Source organism: Pollicipes pollicipes, unplaced genomic scaffold, assembly GCF_011947565.3.
Source record: "Pollicipes pollicipes isolate AB1234 unplaced genomic scaffold, Ppol_2.1 Scaffold_6138;HRSCAF=7277_pilon_pilon_pilon, whole genome shotgun sequence".
Taxonomy (NCBI): Eukaryota; Metazoa; Arthropoda; class Thecostraca; order Pollicipedomorpha; family Pollicipedidae; genus Pollicipes; species Pollicipes pollicipes.
In genome coordinates, this window is record NW_023596818.1 from 2,828,058 (window position 1) to 2,847,361 (window position 19,304).

Below are 19,304 nucleotides of genomic sequence, written 5' to 3' on the forward strand. Positions count from 1 at the left end.
AGAAGTCCTTGTAGGTGTACTGCATGCGCTGCGGCAGCGCGTCCACCTCGTCGGGCGCCAGCACCAGCTGCGTGGCCGCGCTGCGGCCGCCATCAGCCGTCACCACGCGCGTCGGCAGCACCTTGGTCTCGTCCGGCGCGCGCGTGGCGCCGTTGCTGAGGCCGCCGCGGCCCGTGTTGGCCATAGCAGTCGCTTGGGGACGCGCCTAGTGGGTGGGGACCAGCGGTCACGGAGCCGACTCATCCAGCCTGGTCCTGGTGAGGCTGGTGTCGGAGAGACCCTCGGTGGATGGTGTGTATGTGCAGGTGAGCACACCGTATGCTTGGTTCTGGAAGACAGGGAGAGTTTAGACATGATCAGCAGCTTAGCCATGATATTTCCAGTGTTCAAACCCCGGTTTGGCACAGCCAATGGGAAGATTCATAAACATCTGAAAACCACTGACAGACATGGCTGGTATGCCATAACTTTGATAGCTACAAATCTTGTGGAGCGTAAGTGCGCTGTATAGTATCTGGGTGGTTGCATATGAAAGGTTTGGCTGTTATTGCATCAGAACTTTCACCCCCATTTGTAAATTTCCTTGGCACACAAATGACTTGTCTGTCATTTGGTTCAAAATACATGGCATCAGGCAAAATTCCACTTTCAATATATTTACATTTACCATAAATTTCCCCTTGAGCTGAAGTGGAGAGCTGGTTGCCACCAACATCTCAGATATCACTATTTTCCTGTCATCCAAAATTAGCTCCTAGGTTAGCTCCATTAGTTCTTCATATCACATACAACATGGCTGGTGTCCTGTGAATTTAGCCTCCAACATGGATCAGAGCTCAAAAGCAAAACACACACAGGAAGCTAGATTTCTACTGTTTGTATTTACTTGAAGGTTATGAGGTCATTCATCTTTCATTTCTTGCAGAGGGCAAACAATTTCATAACATAAAATCTTTTTAGTAAGGACCAAGCCACTTTCACCTAATGAAAAAGCTATGTTATGGGTAGTTATAATTATTTCTAACACTCATTTTTATCCCTTTTATTTCCATACTGTTCATGATTTGTTTGCAAGGGTGCCAGGTGCACAGTGTCCAGAGGTACAGAGTTTGATTTCCTGTGGTGTCACCCTTCTTGTCCATGTGGGAGGCAGGTGATGTCATAAAGCCTCAGCTCCTACAGATGTCCAATACCCTTATGCCAATAGTAGTTTGTTTGCCTAGCTCTGGTTCTTAATATTAACAGTTTGCTTGCCTTATTAGTGATGGTGACAGGCATAGACATAGGAACTGGATGCTTCATGAATACCATGGCACCCAGCTTTCTGTGAATGCTGAGCATCAACCCTATGATGATGTGTGGAAGGAACCAGCTTCAAAATTGATGCTGGCATCCCACTCTCTCAGAAGTTCCTCCACCTGTAGTGATATGCGTCAGGAAATCACGAACACCCTAAATTTTGTAACCAAATCAGAATTAGGTATTTTGCACAAAAAACACACAAATGGGGAGCAGGGTGGCATTTCACAACCATCATATATTTTTCTAGAACCATGCAGCTGGTGGGATGAAAGTTTATTTGATACAGCTGTTTATGAGCACCAAACATGGCAGAACTAAATTGCCTTCTCCTTCTGGGCCCATATCTCCAGCTTATGCAATGTTGTAGCTTTGTGAGCAGTCTAGATATATGTGTATAAGCAGTACATCACAGCAAAATTCTGTGTTTATGACTTTCTTAGTTTGTTTATGACTTTTTCCAAGGCATTAAGTAAGGCAAACATACAGATGACATAAGACAAACACAGGCCTGAGACATCTGAGAGTAAAACATTGGCATGCTGCATGATGTAATCAATACACAATCCAATACAGTGAAAGTTTTTCATTATTTTTGTCATCCAAAGTTTCTTGTCGATGGTAGTTGTGGAAGTAGCCATATATCCAACATGTAATGTTTCATGTGTGGTTCGGCGTCTTGCGATGTGGTATGCACTTTTACTTTGAAGGTTCCAAATCCCTATCAGTAAAAATAATTGGTATCATTGGTCCATTTCAACTTGTCTCTTGGCTTGGTTGAAACTGAGCTCCCCCCCCCAACCCAGCATACTTTTTGGACACTCTGTTATCTCCTCGTTCCTTACTCCAGCACAATAGCCACGGTGTTGGCACAGGTGGCAATGGCAAGATATGCTTTCAAACCTCATACCCATCTCAAAGCCACAAGCTAAACTGCAACTGCACATAATCAGACCGCATTCCGGAAAAGACAGCAAACACCCAGGAGGTGAATCACATAAGGCACCACAACCTGCTACACATTTTCAAAATGCATCAATACGCCGGCACATTTACCTTTGATCAAGATGACTGAGCTACCAGATGGTGTTCTATGTGAGAAGGTACATATCAATCTTAAAAATGTGCAATCTACCAAATATATGTAACATAGCGCCCATCCGGCTGACAATACAATGGCTCAAATGACAATGTTAGACTCTGGGCACATGTGACGCGACACCGACAAGAAGTGCCAGACGTGTACGGGGGGAGGGGCACCGAACGAAAGCTGTTGAGACCGCCGGCCCGGAACGGGAAACGCAGAGGTCGAACGAAATAACACACACTGGCACCCATACACACGCAGACAAACGGATCAACAACAAACAGGAGACCCAGGCGTCTTAGCAGCGTGACTTTTTCCCGAAAGATAATTGATTCACTTCGGTCACGGTCAGGGGTGAAATTTCGGAACATGCCAGGATGGCTCAAGAGTGAGAAACGACGACACTGCAGCATTTCTCGTGAGCAAAAACGGGCTCCTCCCTATAAATGACTCACCTTCCAGAAAGTGTTCGAACCTAGCTAAAAAGGATTCTACATCCACGACTCTGACGCTTGATCTTGTGCAAAACTTCAAATGGTCCAGTAAACATTCCGCCACGTATCGCACACAACCCCGGCTCGAGCGACGCTCAGGCATCCCCAAGACCATCTGAAAAAACAGCATGGAAAACATGCCCAGCGAGCGATGCTTCCTTCAGCACGCAAATGGGCAGCCGGAGTGGGTTTCTCTGCTACGATGCTCACCACAAATAAACAACACAAATGACCTATCTCACTGTATTGCAGCCCTCAAGCCAACGAACAAACCGCACCATGTGGCTATCATGTGGTATTGTCCTGCGGGTCGCGTTGAGAGACATCCTACCATCAATCACCGTGAAAGTTGGTGGCACTTAATTTATGCTGTTGTTGCTAGAAAAAAGATAAGTCTCCGCGCCGATGGGCGTATTAACAGCGGCTTCACCTTCACATATGCCGGGTCCATACACAGTCAACAATCACATAATCCTGGAGTCCAATCATATCACAGGAAATATGCTATCTCAATCGCAATCACAGCCACTATAGACGCCTGCGTAACAGTCAAACCCTGTTTTTGAGCAGGGGCCACTTCGGGAGCACATAAAGAGGCAGACACAAGGCTAGCGAGTGCAGCTTTGAGGTTCACATTGCCTACATGTTCGTTACAGGCGCACGAGGCTGCGTGAACAACTCAAACAGCACTAGTAGCTCAACCCATATTGCACTGGTTTGATCATGCATGCTACTGGTTAAGCATTGGGCAACAGCCCCTTATGCTTCATAAGTGCCACACGACAAGTATGTGTTTCCCTGATAGCGACCTATGCGACACAGGAAGCGCCCCGTATCCAAAAAAGCGCACACAGCGACGACGCATGACCCCGTCTCCCCCCCCCCCCCCGATCTTACGACGACACGTTTGAGCATCCCGGACGCCTCTAAGCGTTGTCGGTGGTGGTCGCTGGCCTGCCGCGTCGACCTAGCTAGAGCAGCTGACGCGCAGTTCGCGCGCCCAGCCCGGCGGCGGGTCGGCGTAGCCGCCCTCCTCCGCCGCCGGCTGCTCGACGAACGGCCGCTCCAGCGCGGCGTGTAGGCGGCGCAGCTCGCCGAACTCGCCGCGCTCGGCGGCCTCGGCAGCGCGGTGCGCCAGCCAGTTGCGCAGCACATAGCGCGGGTTGGCGGCGCGCATGAGCTCGCGCCGCCGCGCGTCCGACACGTCCCGCGCCGCCAGCTCGGCGCGGTACGCCGCCAGCCAGTCTGCGAAGCCGGCGCCGGCGGTCAGCGGCTGCAGCGCCCAGAGCTCCGCCGGGGGCGCCGCCGCGGCGAGCTCGTCTAGCGTCACGTCGCCCAGCTGGCGGAACGTCATGGTGAAGTCGGCGCCGGCGGCCGCCATCAGCTCCAGCAGCTGGTCGCAGAGTGCGGTGGCCGCCGCCGACGGCTGCAGGCCCAGCTTGCGCGACAGCAGCTCCCGCCGCCGCTCCTCGTAGGCCTCCACGTACACCTCGAGCGCCGACTCGATCTCGCCATGCTCGCGCTCGGGCATGATCGGCATGAGCGCCTCCCACAGGCGACACAGGTTCCACTGGCCCACGCGCGCCTGGTGCGCGAACCGGTACGCGCCACCCGAGTCGGACGAGTTGGCCACAAACTGCGGGTCGTAGCGGTCGAGGAAGCCGAACGGGCCGTAGTCGATGGTCAGCCCGAGCACGCTCATGTTATCCGTGTTCATCACGCCGTGCGTGAAGCCGACGCTCGCCCACGCGGCCACAGTGCGCGCCGTGCGCCGGCCGATCTCGCGCGCCAGGGTGGCGTAGCGCGCGCCGTCGGCCGGCTCGGTCGCCGCCGCCGGGTAGTAGTGCTCAGCCACGAAGTCGGCAAGCAGGCGCAGCGGCGGCCCCGCGCCGTCGGCGGCCAGCATCTGCAGCGAGCCGAAGCGGAACCAGCAGGGCGCGAGGCGCAGCAGGACGGCGGCCGGCTCGCGCCGCGGCCGGCCGTCGTAGAACTGGTCGCGCAGCAGCTGCTCGTCGCTCACCACCAGCGTGCCGGCGCGAGAGGTCGGCACTCCTGCTGGGCAGGGCGGTGTCACATGGGAGTGGAAGGGAATGGTGGTGGGCAGGACAGCACACACAGTACAGGCTAATGAGGTGCCAGACAAGGTTGACGACGCACGATGATGAGACGTGAGATATGACAGAAGGTGCTGAAGAAGGTGCTGGCTGATCTAATGCCAGGTACACCTATGTCCACGAGCCTACGTTTCCTCTACAACTAGTGACTTGTGTCATGGTGCACTGGGCATATAAAATTATGAAATGAAATCAGAAATAATGATAAATAAAAAATAAATAAAAAACGAAATGACACATCTGAAGGATACTGGCGGAAATGTCATTGTGCTCGTCCACATTTTTTAACACAGCAATCCACCATCTGGGAGTAAGAGCTCAAATAACAAGTGAGGGCTTACTCATCATTACATAAATAGCTCGAGGATCACAATCTACAATGGAACAGATGCCAGAGAACAAACCAACACTTACCTAAGTGATGCATTGCCTCAGAGCAGAGGAACTCTCTGACTGAGGAGCGTACTACAGCGCGGCCGTCAGCGAACCTCGAGTACGGCGACTTGCCAGAGCCTTTGAGCTGGAGCTCCCACCTATGGCCAGCTCTGTAAACATGCCAGCATGAGTCTGACAATGATGAGGACAGCTTGATGGGGTAGTCAGGCAAGGGTCAATGAAGGAGGTAGTTCACCAATCAATCCCAGAATGACACATGAAATCCAAATAAACACAATTTTCCCTGAAACTGGACAAAATAAATAAGTGTGTAGTATTGGTTGCATGGCCTTACATCATGTTTTGCATGATAACAAGATACATAGAATTCAAGCATCACATTAAGCACATCATCCATAAACATTTTTGATGATGATTAAGAATTTGCTCCATCTCACCTATTTGTGTATTCTCCAATGAGATGAGCTCTTCCATCCCCCAACTGACCAGCCCAGCTTCCAAACTGGTGTCCACCATATCTGTGTGCCAGTGACGTGGATCCGGGGACCACCTTGTTTCCAGATATGACATCAATAAATTCATCTTGATTCACCACAGAAGCATCAAGCTCCAGAACATTCTCTAGTACATCTTTAGAAAAGCAAGCCAGCTTTGCATTGCTTAGAGGTGTTGGTGATACTTCAGAGAATATGACACCCTTCACATTGGGCCTAAGGTAGTTATTTTTGACAGGGTCCAAGGGGAACCTCAGGTAAGTCTTCTGAACCCATTTCAGGGTATTCATTGCTGATATGGAGCACAAAGTTCCATGGACTGCTCACCTGCAACATATTGAAGTATTGAAAATAAGCTCAATATTCATGAACCACCACCAATTCATTGAGGAATTTATGAGCTCAATCTACTCAATCTACACCACTCTACACAATGTTAAGGTCATACCAGTGTTTGCTTTGCACCCCACACTAGCCTGTGTGCTACTTGACTTAGATAACACTAAAAATAGTTCATGGGACATGCATTCTTGAAACAGGTTGGATAGCCATGGACTGCATATCTGAATTACACTTGACAGCATGCTTAAGAGCTTTAGCATTGTTTGCCATTTACTTTTTTGTTGGCAGAGTCACAACATCAAAATTTGCAGCATGCCTGTGAGCTATCTTATCAATATCTTATCTTATCTATTAATATCTTATATCACTGCATCTCTGTTCATACTGTTATCATGCTTCTTCCTTACATAGAGCTATACTTCTAATAAACAATCCAATAAGCACTGCTGAACTAGCACAAATCTGACCACTTTTATGCAGCATGAGCCCTGGAGCACTGAGGCTTGTTAAACTTTACCTTACCAGATACCTCACTGATCATAATTGGTCAAAGGTTGTACAGCCTTAACTGGATGGCATCTGGTGGCAAGGAAACCTAAATTTAGGAACAAATCTATGTTGACCTGCCTGGTAAACCCATGCAGGAGATAGCAAAGCTCAGCATGAGTCTTGAGTCTGTCACTGGGAGCAGTATAAGAACAGACATATCATGAGTTTCATGTTCAGAAGGTATATAGATGAGGTAACAAAAACACCCAATGATATTGGGATATCTCAATTGGCACCCAGACTGTTTGACTATATAGATGAGGTTACAAAAACACCCAACAATATTGGGATATCTCAATTGGCACCCAGGCTGTTTGACAAACACTGCAATGTGCCACTCACAGCATCCAACAGCCTTTTACAACATAATTGCACTGGAACATCTCTAAATCACTATATCTCGCTGTGAAGGTAAGTTGTAGTTATGTAAGGTAAGTCCATCCTTCTATCCACGCAAGACTGAAAGGGGTGGGGGTGAGTCTTCGGAGCCCTCCACTCGTAATTCAAAAGTCATTCACGTCCAGAGATTTTTCACAGAGCTTCACCGACTGACAATAGGCCTGACTGCTAGCGAAACACCACCGGGCGCCGCAATTCCAGGGCAACCACCACCAGCGCCCACCGTCAACCACACCCCGCAATGCAGACCACCAACACGCTGGCCCTCGGCTGGGCAATGTTTGGGAAGTTATGGGAAGTGGGGAGGGCTGGGGAATGAGGTTTTTAACCTATTGTAATAACCTATTACGTCATTTAAAATAAAATATATCAACATGAGCTATAAAAGATAAAAGTGCCATATCAAAAAATGATGTCAAGGTGAATATATGCAAAAAACATATTTTTATTCAAGTACTCTCATAACATATAGCCGATCGAAATAAAGTACGTATTTTCATGATCATTTCTACATGGTAAAAAGTTTCTGCTATGACGGTTTGATTGCGCACATGACGCGACAAAGACAAATAATTTCTGAGGTGTTCATCAGCATTCGTGACGATAAATAGATCAGCCTTAGTGCTTTGCAGGTGTCGTGCGATGTGCCTTGAAGATAGCTGATGCTCAAGTAACTGGTGATCTAAAAAAATGTTTAAGTTTAGTTTCTATGATGGGGACAAGAGTGCAGGATCAGGCAAGGCCATTTTAGCACAACATCGGCTCAATGTTACTAAGACCTACAATATTTGTTTTAATGTCATGTAGACTCTGTTACATAAAAGAGCTGCATTCATAATAACATGTTTGCTATATTTTTACCAATTCATGGTATATAATAAGCGAGTAAGTGATGTCTCTTTGAACAACTGCAGATGCTCAAAGTCTATCATCATTGGTCAGTTAGGCCAGGCAAGTCAGTTTTTATGGCTAATGATAGGATTGGCCTTTTATTCAAGCCTTCTGTCCACCAGAATTGCAAAAGCAAAGTTTAAAATCACTGGGCATCACTGCACATTTCAGATGGTGACAGGCCAACAGGTCATCCAGTCACCCGGCTGGCTATCCAGGAGCACCCTGTGCCAGCTTCACCACTGCTCCCCAGTGTGAGTGTATCGGTGGTAGGGATACCCAGCTATCCCTGAACAGCTAGAGAAGGTTCCTGCTAATAATTGTGGCTTTGTGACTTGCCTGTTGTATGTTAGTCATGAGGCTGAATGATAGCTGATTCTGGATAAGCCTTCATTCATTACCTTACCTTACCTCACCTTATGGTGATCGGGAATTGTAAAAGGTCACTAGGACTGTACGTCCTGGTCTTGTCAGGCTCCTGGTCAGGTAACCAAACAGTCTCAAATTATGGGAAGGTTGGTGTGGGACGTCATACATGATGTCAGCCCAGTGCGTATCAAGCCTAGACTTGAACTGTTTGACTGAGGTCCATAACATGACCAGGTGTGGAAGAGTGGCCAGTCGTTGACAACCGGGGTGCTGAATGAGTTATGACGGATGAGAGTCCTAGCTCCAGGTTTTCTGAGTTTCCATTGGTGTCCTCTTGTCACCTCTGAGTTGTGCCTTGTCAGTAACTCCTCCTCTGACAGCAACATACCTCTGTGATATCAATAGTGGTTTTGGTCACACTTGATTTTCAGGGGCTGATTGTCCATCTGTTTATGTACCATGTCAAATATCAGATATGACACATTGGCTACTCTGTGTTCAGGATGATTCATGAATTGTTTCATGCACAAAGGAGATATAAATATTTTGATAACCAATATGTGACAACTGTGGGCAGTTTTGAACAGCACATTGTCATGCCATCATGCACTTCCAGATTATCCTAAGATCTTTTTGTGTTTGTTATTTGAATTCTGTTGACTTCCATTAATTTTGAGCAACACACCTTTTTGTTCTGTAACTCTAGCTGTGGTAGTGACCAAACTGACATCTATTTTGTAGATGTTTATGCATGCTCTATTTTGGTGTCTTACATAGCATAATCAGGGGTTAGAGGGTTATTATCCAGCATAACTAGTGGGCAGCCAAAAAGGAGATGGATTAAAAATGGTAAAATACATGAAATAATTTAGAAATGGTTTTTTTCCAGAATGAGGTGTCTACTTTGTCATTATGTGGACATCAGATCAAGCTGCTCAATGGTGACCAAGTGATCCTACGCCTGGAGCGAGAAGGAGCTGCAGGTGACCTGTCATTGGCCTTGAAAAGTCACACAGATCTCATACCTGATGTCTATGAAGGTGAGCATACCTGTATCGAATTAGGGGCATGACCAGGATGGGCTTAAGAGGAGGGAGAGCCCAGTAAAAACACATCATGCCAATCTTTTTTTTTTGTTCTGTCAGAAGCAATCTTGAAAAATGAACACAAAGTGGGCCAATTGGGTGGGTCCAAGGGTGCCTCCTTGGATGTGCCCCTGTGCCCAATCATGTTTACCTACTAGGTAGCAAGCAAATCATGGCACATCATCTTGACAACCATCTCCATAAAGTAGGTAGATATTAAATGATCTCTCTCATTCAGCATATGAATAACTGTGACAAGCCACCTCTAGCATCCTGTTTGTACATATTCAGCAGGATTATTCAGGTCCAAGCTGACTTGGGAGTCTTGCAAAATATCTTCATTTAGTGCACAGGGTAGCACATCAAGAGTCACTGTCAGGTGCCTTGATGCCACTTTGGATGGGCGGTCTGCAGCTGACCGTCCCATTCCCACCCGCTGAGCATGTGATCACCTTTCCTCTGACACCCTGAGACCCGATCGTCGCACGTCGAGGATCGCCGGTGCTGAGGCCGTCCGTGCCATGTTTGCAGGTGGGATGAAGCTGTGGGAGTGCTCACAGGACCTGGTGGCCTACCTGGATGCGCACGTGCCATTGGCGGGGCTGCGCGTGACAGAGCTGGGCTGCGGTGCCGCGCTGCCGGCCGTGTTCTGCCTGCTGCGGGGTGCCGCCGCCGTCACTGTCCAGGACTACGTGAGGGATGCTCGGCCCACACCTGACACCATGGGCCCCGGGTGCTGGTGAATCCTGGGCCCACACCTGACACCATGGGCCCGGGTGCTGGTAAATCCTGGTCCCATACCTGACACCATGGGCCCCAGGCACTATGAATCGCGGGCCCACACCTGACACCATGGGCCCGGGTGCTGGTGAATCCCGGGCCCATACCCGACACCATGGGCCCCGGGTACTGGTGAACCCCGGACCATGCCTGACACCATGGGCTCCAGGTGCTAGTGAACCCCGGGCCCATGCCTGACACCATGGGCCCCAGGTACTGGTGAACCCCGGGCCCATGCCTGACACCATGGGCCCCAGGTGCTGGTGAACCCCGGGCCCATGCCTGACACCATGGGCTCCGGGTACTGGTGAACCCCGGGCCCATGCCTGACACCATGGGCTCCAGGTACTGGTGAACCCCAGACCCACACCTGACACCATGGGCTCCAGGTGCTGGTGAACCCCGGACCATGCCTGACACCATGGGCTCCAGGTGCTGGTGAACCCCGGGCTCACGCCTGACACCATGGGCTCCAGGTGCTGGTGAACCCCGGGCCCACGCCTGACACCATGGGCTCCGGGTACTGGTGAATCCCAGGCCCACACCTGACACCATGGCCTCCAGGTGCTGGTGAACCCCGGACCATGCCTGACACCATGGGCTCCGGGTGCTGGTGAACCCCAGGCCCATGCCTGACACGATGGGCTCTGGGTGCTGGTGGATCCCTGGCCCACTCCTGACACCATAGGCTCCGTGTGCTGGTCAATCCCGGGCCCACGCCTGACACCGTGGGCTTCGGATGCTGATGAATGACGAGACCACTCCTGACACCATGGGCTTTGGGTGGGCTGATTGGGACCCAGTAGGAGCTGATCTCAGCTGGAGAGGGTCTCATGAGAGCCAGAGATGAGCTAGATTCGGTGACGTTTCCGTGCTCCGTCATCACATCTACCATGTTATGGTCTCTACTTATGGCTGCAACCTCAACGTAAAAAATCGCCTGACTATGCAGAGTGTTTGCGACGATCCGCACGCTGGCTGTCTGCGGTACGGAAGAAGCACACGGAGTGGCACCACCCCACCCGACGGGCGACCTTTTGCTAGTGTTTCGACATCCGGGCACTTGGATGTCGCGGATGTCAATTTTTTCATCATGCTTCTACAACTTGGCCTGGGGTTCAGTGTATGTTGCCCTTCCTCTCTAAAAAATCAGGCAATCAGGATCAAACGGGGCGACAGTCAGCCCAGTATCGAAGCGTCTCAGGCCTGACAAATGGACCGGGCAGGTCAGATGTGTGGGTTCGAGGGGGCAAGGGGTAAGCGCCAGCGAATTGTATGCGAAGGCGGCCGGAGAGGTAGGATTCTGGTGGCACGAATACACATTTGCAGCCTGCACACCCCACCGGCTGAGTTCCGAACCGCCGCGCCGTGCCGTCCACAGAACCGCGAAGTGGTCGACCACCTTACCATCCCGAACATGCGGCTGAACGTGACGGCGACGCAGCTGGCCGGCTGCCGGGCCCTCTCAGGCGACTGGGGCGCGCTGGCCGCGCTGCTGCGGACCGAGCGGCGCCCGGGCGCCGACCTCGTGCTCACCTCCGAGACCATCTACAGCAGGGAGAGCTGGGCGCGCCTGCTGGAGGCCGTCGACGCCGCCCTGGCGCCCGCTGGCTCCGCGTATCCTCCCGACGGGAGCGGCGGGCGCGGCGCACCGCTCGCTGCCGCGCGGGCGGCGGCATGTGCTGGCTCCCAGTCGCGCAGGCCGGGTCCGCGAGGCTGATCGCGGTTCGACTGACAGCGCTGTGGTGAAATACGGGGTTTGGGTTGGGCTTGGGGTCAGGCTGACAGCTCTCACTGGGTTAATTACAATCGGAATTGTTATATCTTTTTGGTTAGGAGCGCACGCTCTTACAGTAGACGCGACTAGTCATACTCAGGTTTGAGTAGACGCGACTAGTCATACTCAGGTTTGAGCCCAACTGTATGTTTTGTGGTATGTGGCTGTGGCTTTGTTGTGACATGTCCAAGGGTAGTAGACCTGCAGTAGACGCGACTAGTCATACTCAGGTCTGGGCCCAACTGTATGTTTTGTGATACGTGGCTGTGGCTTTGTTGTGACGTGTCAAAGGGACTAATTCCCGTCACAGTCTGGTGAGCATGAGATAGCCATGAACCCCAAAATTGTCCAGCGCGTAAAGGTCTGGTAGTGGAGTGTTGCTTACTAGTGAATGCTGACGACTTTGCGTAATGTTTTTTTTCTTTTTGATGGTCCACATTTATCGACATGCGCATGGCTTGTGTCTGCGAGACCAATGTAGACTGTTAGCTGTGATGTCTCAGGCCTTATGTCTTAGGTTTTAGGTCGTCTTAGGTTTCTGTCCGGTGTAACGACCGGTGTATAAAACCCCCGGATTTGCAGGGTGTTGCTGCCCGTGTCTGGGGCCCAGCTGTGTGTTACGTGAACGTGAATCCCCTATGACTTCTCAGGCCATGTGTGGAAGCCCCTCAACGCTGGGGCTTGGCGTGCGTCTAGCTCACGCTGCGAGTCATCGTTATGCGGTTCAAAGCACGTCTGGGGGTCTCATTTGTCACCTTTGGGGTGACATCCGTCCCACCGTCCCGTGGATCCCGTGGATCCGGGGATCTCACCCGTCCCGTGTCACACTGCCTTGGTCCCTCCGGTGTCATTCTTTGTCACCCTCCCGTGGTTCTTCCTGTGGTCCCCTCCATGTCCCCCTCATCCGTGTACATCTCGTGTCTACTCTCCCGTGGTTCCTCCTGTGGCCCTTCCCGTATCGCCCTCTCGCACCCATCTCGTGGTCCCTCCCATGTTGTCCTCTCCCGTCCGTCCCGTGTCACACTCCCGCGATCCCTCCCATGGCCCCACCCATGTCGCTCTCCCGTGCCACCCTCCCACATCCGTGCCGTGGTCGGGAGCGCGCTCCGTATGTTGCCGATGCGAGACTCCTTGACGAGCTGCTCCAGGCTGGTGGCGGCCAAGACGTGCTACTTCGGCGTCGGCGGCGGCACCCGAGCCTTCGAGCAGGCCGTGCTGGAGGACGGCCGCTTCTCCAGCGAGGTCGTGTTCGCAACGCAGCAGGGTGAGGGCCGGACCCGGCGTCACGTGGTCACCGTCCGAGGGCCACCGGGGAACGCAAGCCGTGCCGCGCTTGCCGCTCGTGGCTGACATGCTGATGGATGTCCTTGGAGTTGTTACAGTGTTCCAGTGTCGCGTATTTTTTGTTTGTGTGCAATGTGTATCATGAACAGTCAACAGCATGGCTAAGCTACCCTCCCCCCCCCCCCCCCAACCACTTACTGGAAGCAAATATTACTGCAGACTACGTATTGGGCACACGTACGCAACTCACGGTTATTTGTTGCAAGGAGCCGAAGACCTATCTGTCATCGATATGGTGCTGTTCTCACCGTTCGTCATGTGCTTATATCATGTCCGCGCCTCATGGAAGAACGTCGACGATACTTTGGACAGCGTGACTCGCCCTTGACGCTCTGTGACATTTTAGGAGACAACTCGCGCCTTCTTGAATCCAAACAGATCTTTTTATTCCTTAAACATAGTAACTTCGGGACTCTTTACACGGTTCATTAGTTAGGTAAAACAGAAATCGTTCTGGGCGCCAAACGACCACTGCAGTCGGCGCGCCCGAAAACACCTGTCAACAACAAAGGAAGCAAATATTATTTGTCCGGCGGCTGCAGGCAGTGACTGCAGACTTGGGTATGCGTTCGCCTAGACCACAAGTAGGTCACGGAGTAAACAGTGTTCTCGTGCATGAAGTTCAACAGAATTTCAAATCCTCGCATAAGGCATGGCACGTTAAACTGCCATTCTTGCGGGGGGGAGGTCATTAACAGTTTCATTGAGTTCCAGCCAGTTTCACTACACACTACTCCAACTGAGTTTTCGGTTTTCTTTGCGTCAAGCGACGAACGGAGTGACAGCCCCCACCCACCGAGCGCCGCGTGACACGTCGGCCGACACGTCTCGTTCCGCCGACCGATCAGCGGACCAACTGTCGTTCTGCCACCGTTTACAGGCTTGCAACGCGAGATTCTGCGGTTGAAGCGATGCTGACTGCCGCGCGCCAAGCCGGCTTGAGACCGGGCCGGCCGGTCAACTGCATCGCGATATGCGTTGGCTCTGTCGTGATACACTTCACTCGCGGCTGTGAAACTTGCGCCATGTTGCTGGCCACGCCGAAGCGTGCTGTTGCTGTCATACCCTGCTTTGCGTTTCTTTCTGCAATGGAAGCGCTGTGGCAATTGGCGGGGTTTTCTTCACTGGCGCGTCCCGACGATCAGGGGGGGGGGGGGGGTGGATAATCGGTGGCGCAGGAAGGTTTGGTTGCCTGTTGAGGCAGATTGGACATGCAGGGATCCCTTACGTTATTACCTTGGAAACAGTGCTGAGATGAATGCTATACATTTAGTGTTTTCTGAGTCGCTCCTCAATGCATAATGGCGCCCATGCGTGTCAGTTGGCGTTTGTTTTGAAGACTGATCCAGGAGCACGGGAAGTTTATAAAAGGCATCGTTTTTGCATTAAAAATGGCCGCTTTATGCCGGGTCCCGCAACCAGCATAAGGCTCGATCTCCGTGTGAAATTCGTCGAACGGTAAAAATATAAAAAAAACATGGAGGAGGGATTCATTGTCCATAAGCCTGTTAAGTTCAGGAGGTTGTTGTTTGGAGACAGCTGAAGGCCGCGTACCATCCCACCAGCGTTTTCCGACGGCACGCGGGGAAAAGAAACTATCGTAAGTAACGAGCCCCGAGACGCGGCATTGCCGGCGCGGGTAAGAGCTCAGTGCCAGCGGCCTTTATCAGCCGAACTTCCAGGCAGGCGTCTAGGGGCATCAGCGCCATTCGCAGCAGTACCGGGATAATGCCGAGATCACGGAAAGTCGCACTGGCTTATCATTCCGCGCTGTCGTTGACAGTCTGGCTAGGGGATTCCATGTACGGGTTCTCGCTCCGAGTGCCTGGAAGAACGAGAATAACTGGGGATGCGTACTCGCGTCCCATACCCGAGTTGCCAGCTGACCGAGGGTGTACAGCTTGTTCGATCGATCTGGGAGGCAAAGCCAGCATCCCTGACGGCATCGCCACTGGCGGGGTCTGGGTCCGCCCTGCTGCACCTCTGGCGTGTTTGTCGCGACCGCCGGGCATCCACTCCTTCACGGGTGTCGGGGTCGGCTGCAACGCCCTCACTGACCAGGTCCGCGGTGTCATTATCAAGCGTCCTGAAGTTCCGCGCCGCACCGGGCTGAGTCATGTGACAGAAAGAGTGGGGCAGACGACCTAATGACGTCACCGCGACGTCGAGGCTAGGGCAGGCTAGGTCGAGGTGGGACCTCAGGCTCACGGCGGTGAACAGGAAGCCGCCAGTGTCCGGTTCACCTTGCTGGTTGCTACGTCCGTGTCTGCCGCACCGCAGCAGGCGTTCGCATCTGACTCGCGTGTAGTCATATGAGGATAGCTAAGTTACGTGAGTGAAAAATATTTCGGTACGTTTGCTCGAGAGTATCTTTGCGCCATAATGATGCCCAGAAGCAGCACATTTCTATGCGCTGACATTGGTTGCAACCTGGCGACGCGCGCCGGACTAAGCGCCCAGACTTGCGCCGCGCATGCGCCGAAGCTATCGCTGCGATTGTACTGCTATGACGGACGATCGTTCAGCGTAACGTGTATTTTATGCAGTCTGGTACCGAATAAATTTAACGACGATCGAACGGTTTGTTATCCGTGAGAACCAAGCCTGGAAAACTAGTGATCAAGGTCTCTGCCACGGATTAAAAGCATGGGAACACTGAGGCTTTGAGGCAAGCCGTTCTCATGTGTGATGCCGCGACCACGGCCATTACATTAAACTATGGAGTTGGGGGGCGACATACCACGTCTGCGGCGACGGGGCACGGCCAGGCGCTTTCTCCTGTGGAGTGAGGCCCATGCTACTGCTAGAAGTCATCATCGGCGCGGGGTTCCACCGAACAAAGTGTGTGGGGGAGGGGGGGGGGGGCGCCCACGATGGAACACCGGTGTGGCGGTTACCGTTAGTTATATTGGGGCCCCGCTGGGGCCGGGATGTAGCCCACACTCTTATTGTTATAGGTGTTGCGCGAAACCTTCTGGCGCTCAATCGGCATTGATGTCGCGCCACACAATACAAAGAGAAAAAGCAGGACATGCATCCAGTGCCACGGCGCAGCCAGAGCCTCGGCAAAGAGGGGGCACATTGTTGATCAAAGGTCGCTTCATAGTGAAAGGGCCCCGCAAAGTCGCCGGAAATGACCCATTTCGTAATAAGTGCATGTTTTCCTTTAATATTTTTATTTTTACCTTGCATAGCTTAAGTAGAACCCAGGAGCTGCCGTGAGATCAATGCTGTTTGAATTTTATTGTAAATAAGCTGAGTATCCGGTTTAGACATAATTAACCGGCTTAAACAACTGCATAAAATAAATCGCTAGCGCTCTTCATTTTACATAAGCCTATTGGAGTCGTTATAAACCGGATAGAACTCAGAATCTTTATCAGAATTTTTATCTGGGTACTACGAACGTGTAATGGATCGCGCGTATGTAGATGGTATATAGAAATGGGTCACCAATTTGTATTAACTTGACCAAGTCACGTGTGTCTGGGAATGTTCAACATTCAGTCAGCATCGATTGGTGATGCAAATTGTGTAACATAGTTTGGAACATGCGCCATCACAAACCTTAGCAACAAAAACCTGGACGCTCGGCATTGCAGTCTCCGTAGGCCGCGGAGCTTTGGCCTGGTGGTTAACACGGGCTTGGGCGGGGGTCAAAGCGCCCCCCAAGGGTTTTCCAGATTAATTTCCGAACGGCGCGGCGTAGTCGTGCCAAACTTTCCATAGCTATGTAGAGTTGAAAAGCAGATTTTTCGATGAAAAAAAGATGTGCCCGGATCAGGCCAGTCAGCGAAGAACGTTTCTGGGGAATCATTCAACGTGATGCAACAACGGTGTGTTAGACAAAGCCATACCTGAGACAGTTCCTTAGGCAATAAATACATTCAATTACCCGACCCGCTAATCTAGTGGTGCTGAAATATAGTGGTGGAAGTGCAAGAGTACAGGTAGAATCTCTACAATACCCCATCTAGCGAGGGGTATTTAACCGGCCACCCAGGCACCTGTCGGTACTGAGTCGCAGCTAACGGTCGGACGAAAATGATGACACTTCTGAAAAAACGTGCCTTTGAACGTTTTAGGGCATCAAATTTTGCCTGCAGACAGTGATTCGGATGTATATTTCACGTGTGCAATTTCTATATGGGTAACAGGAACGCATTGGACTTTACAACACCGCCGAGTGGTATTGGAATATGGTGGTGGGACTGGGAAAGTAAAGCTATTATCCCTATTTTTCGCGTTGCTGTGACTGCCAATCTGTCCAAAAGACAACCCCAAAGTTTAAAAAAGCTGCACGCATTCTAATCTTAATTTTGAAAAACATTCGTAGCCACCATTTCACGACGATCGTTCCCGCGCGCATGGCCCGCCACCTGGTGTCACTTGCAGTGGCCAACGCCGTTCAATTTACGGAAGCTGCAGCCCAAGCCATCGCTGTTCTTGCTCCCGAGATTGCGAGCGCGTATGCTCAAGCCTTTTGATATAATTTGTTTTGCTAGTCGATTTCGCAAAATATTGAACGTTCTCAGGCAAACATTGGACGTCCAAAATAGTTTTTGAACTCATTTCGACTCACCCTGTTCAATACTAATGATACTCCTAATTTATTTCCGGGCAAGGGACGCACTTGATTACAATTCTAGGTGCACAGGATTGTTCCCGGTAAATGGCTGAGATGTCATTCCGTCCCACCGCGAGCTGACTTCCGGCTGCCATTCTGGCGACGCGGGGCGGGATCCCCTGGTCGATCCGGAGGTCCTTAAAGGAGTACATCATATCGTGTTGGTCCCCTCCCTCATGTGGAAGGCCCTGTCATCCGAGCAGTTGTCTCCGGATCGACGCAGGGGTCTTTATTGACGCAACAGCATCCCTAGTCGCTGCAGGTGGTCCAATAATTGCCACATAAACTCTAGTGTTGGAATTGGGTCGGAGGGCCCACCGCTCGTCACTGAGGGCCCTGACGAACACAGGACCCTTCCATCGTCTCAATGTGAACACTCATCACAAGTTCTCAGGCTTTCTTTCATTGTCAGAGGGACCCGACCAACGCATGAGACCCTCTGCCATTCGGGGTCATGTCCTCGTACCTGTTGAGAAAATGGTTCCCTGCCCGACTCGAGGTCTGTTGTGGACACAGAACACCCTGTAAGGCACTGTTGGCCGCTCACTGATACAGGATACAGGGTAAAGCATTGTTGCAGCGCCCCCGACCGGCGCAAATCGCGACCTGGCCTTGTCCCTGCTTGGGAAATGGCCCCCAGAGTTCAGACTGACATGGAGCCGACTGTGCGGTGTTAGTGATCTCTGGCCGAAATAGCGGATCGCTCTGTCTCAGGGGTCCCCAATGAGTGCAAGAAACCCTCTAACTGACATTTGAGGTCACGACCTTTCGGGCGAGGGTCCTCAATGTGACCTACAGCCAGCCCTTCGTGCCATTCAGCTATCCAATCGGGCCCTTGATCTTTGGTCTCGAGAGTTCATTCGGCCCCTCTTCAGGCCTTCTTAAACACCGCTCCTGGCCGATTCTGGACCGCTGGCCGCCACAGCTGCTACAGGATCCCTGCTAGGCACTGTGGCTCCTGACCGACACCGGATCCCCTTATTATGTCAGGGACCCGAACATTGTAAATTGCGGGCCACAGCCTTCTTCCTGCTTGGGAAATGTGTCCAACGGGCTCAGACAGACATGGAGCCGACTTTTTGGTTCCGTGTCGAGGCTCTATATAATAAGGATGGAGAAACCCGAAACAGGGCCTTAATAGAAGCCAGCTGACTGACATTTCAGGTCTCGGCACTTCGAGTGGGAGGGGGGGGGGGGGACGTCCAATTTGGTCCTTGATCTTTGGTTGCGATGGGCCCTTCCACCCCTCTTCCGACC

At 51.7% G+C, this 19,304-nt stretch overlaps 2 protein-coding genes across 2 annotated transcripts in view; one reads left to right on the forward strand and one right to left on the reverse strand.

Moving 5' to 3' along the window:
• Positions 1-7,319, reverse strand: part of LOC119106063 (protein adenylyltransferase SelO) — an 11,197-nt gene extending 3,878 nt beyond the window's left edge. Inside the window, exons 1-4 of the mRNA XM_037229660.1 lie at positions 5,828-7,319; positions 5,409-5,539; positions 4,205-4,932; positions 1-28 (exon numbers count right to left, since the gene is read on the reverse strand). The exon at positions 1-28 is cut by the window's left edge and continues 160 nt beyond it. Of these exons, the coding sequence (XP_037085555.1) occupies positions 1-28; positions 4,205-4,932; positions 5,409-5,539; positions 5,828-6,174 (1,234 nt within the window). The 5' untranslated portion in view covers positions 6,175-7,319. The remainder of the gene's footprint in view (positions 29-4,204; positions 4,933-5,408; positions 5,540-5,827) is intronic.
• A 446-nt stretch (positions 7,320-7,765) lies between these two features.
• On the forward strand, positions 7,766-14,527 carry LOC119106079 (histidine protein methyltransferase 1 homolog). The gene is made up of 7 exons (XM_037229676.1): positions 7,766-7,910; positions 8,237-8,319; positions 9,324-9,474; positions 10,051-10,211; positions 11,681-11,916; positions 13,225-13,340; positions 14,301-14,527. The coding sequence occupies exons 1-7, from the start codon at positions 7,865-7,867 to the stop codon at positions 14,336-14,338; spliced, it is 831 nt and encodes a 276-aa protein (XP_037085571.1). The 5' UTR covers positions 7,766-7,864; the 3' UTR covers positions 14,339-14,527.
• Positions 14,528-19,304: the final 4,777 nt, after the last annotated feature.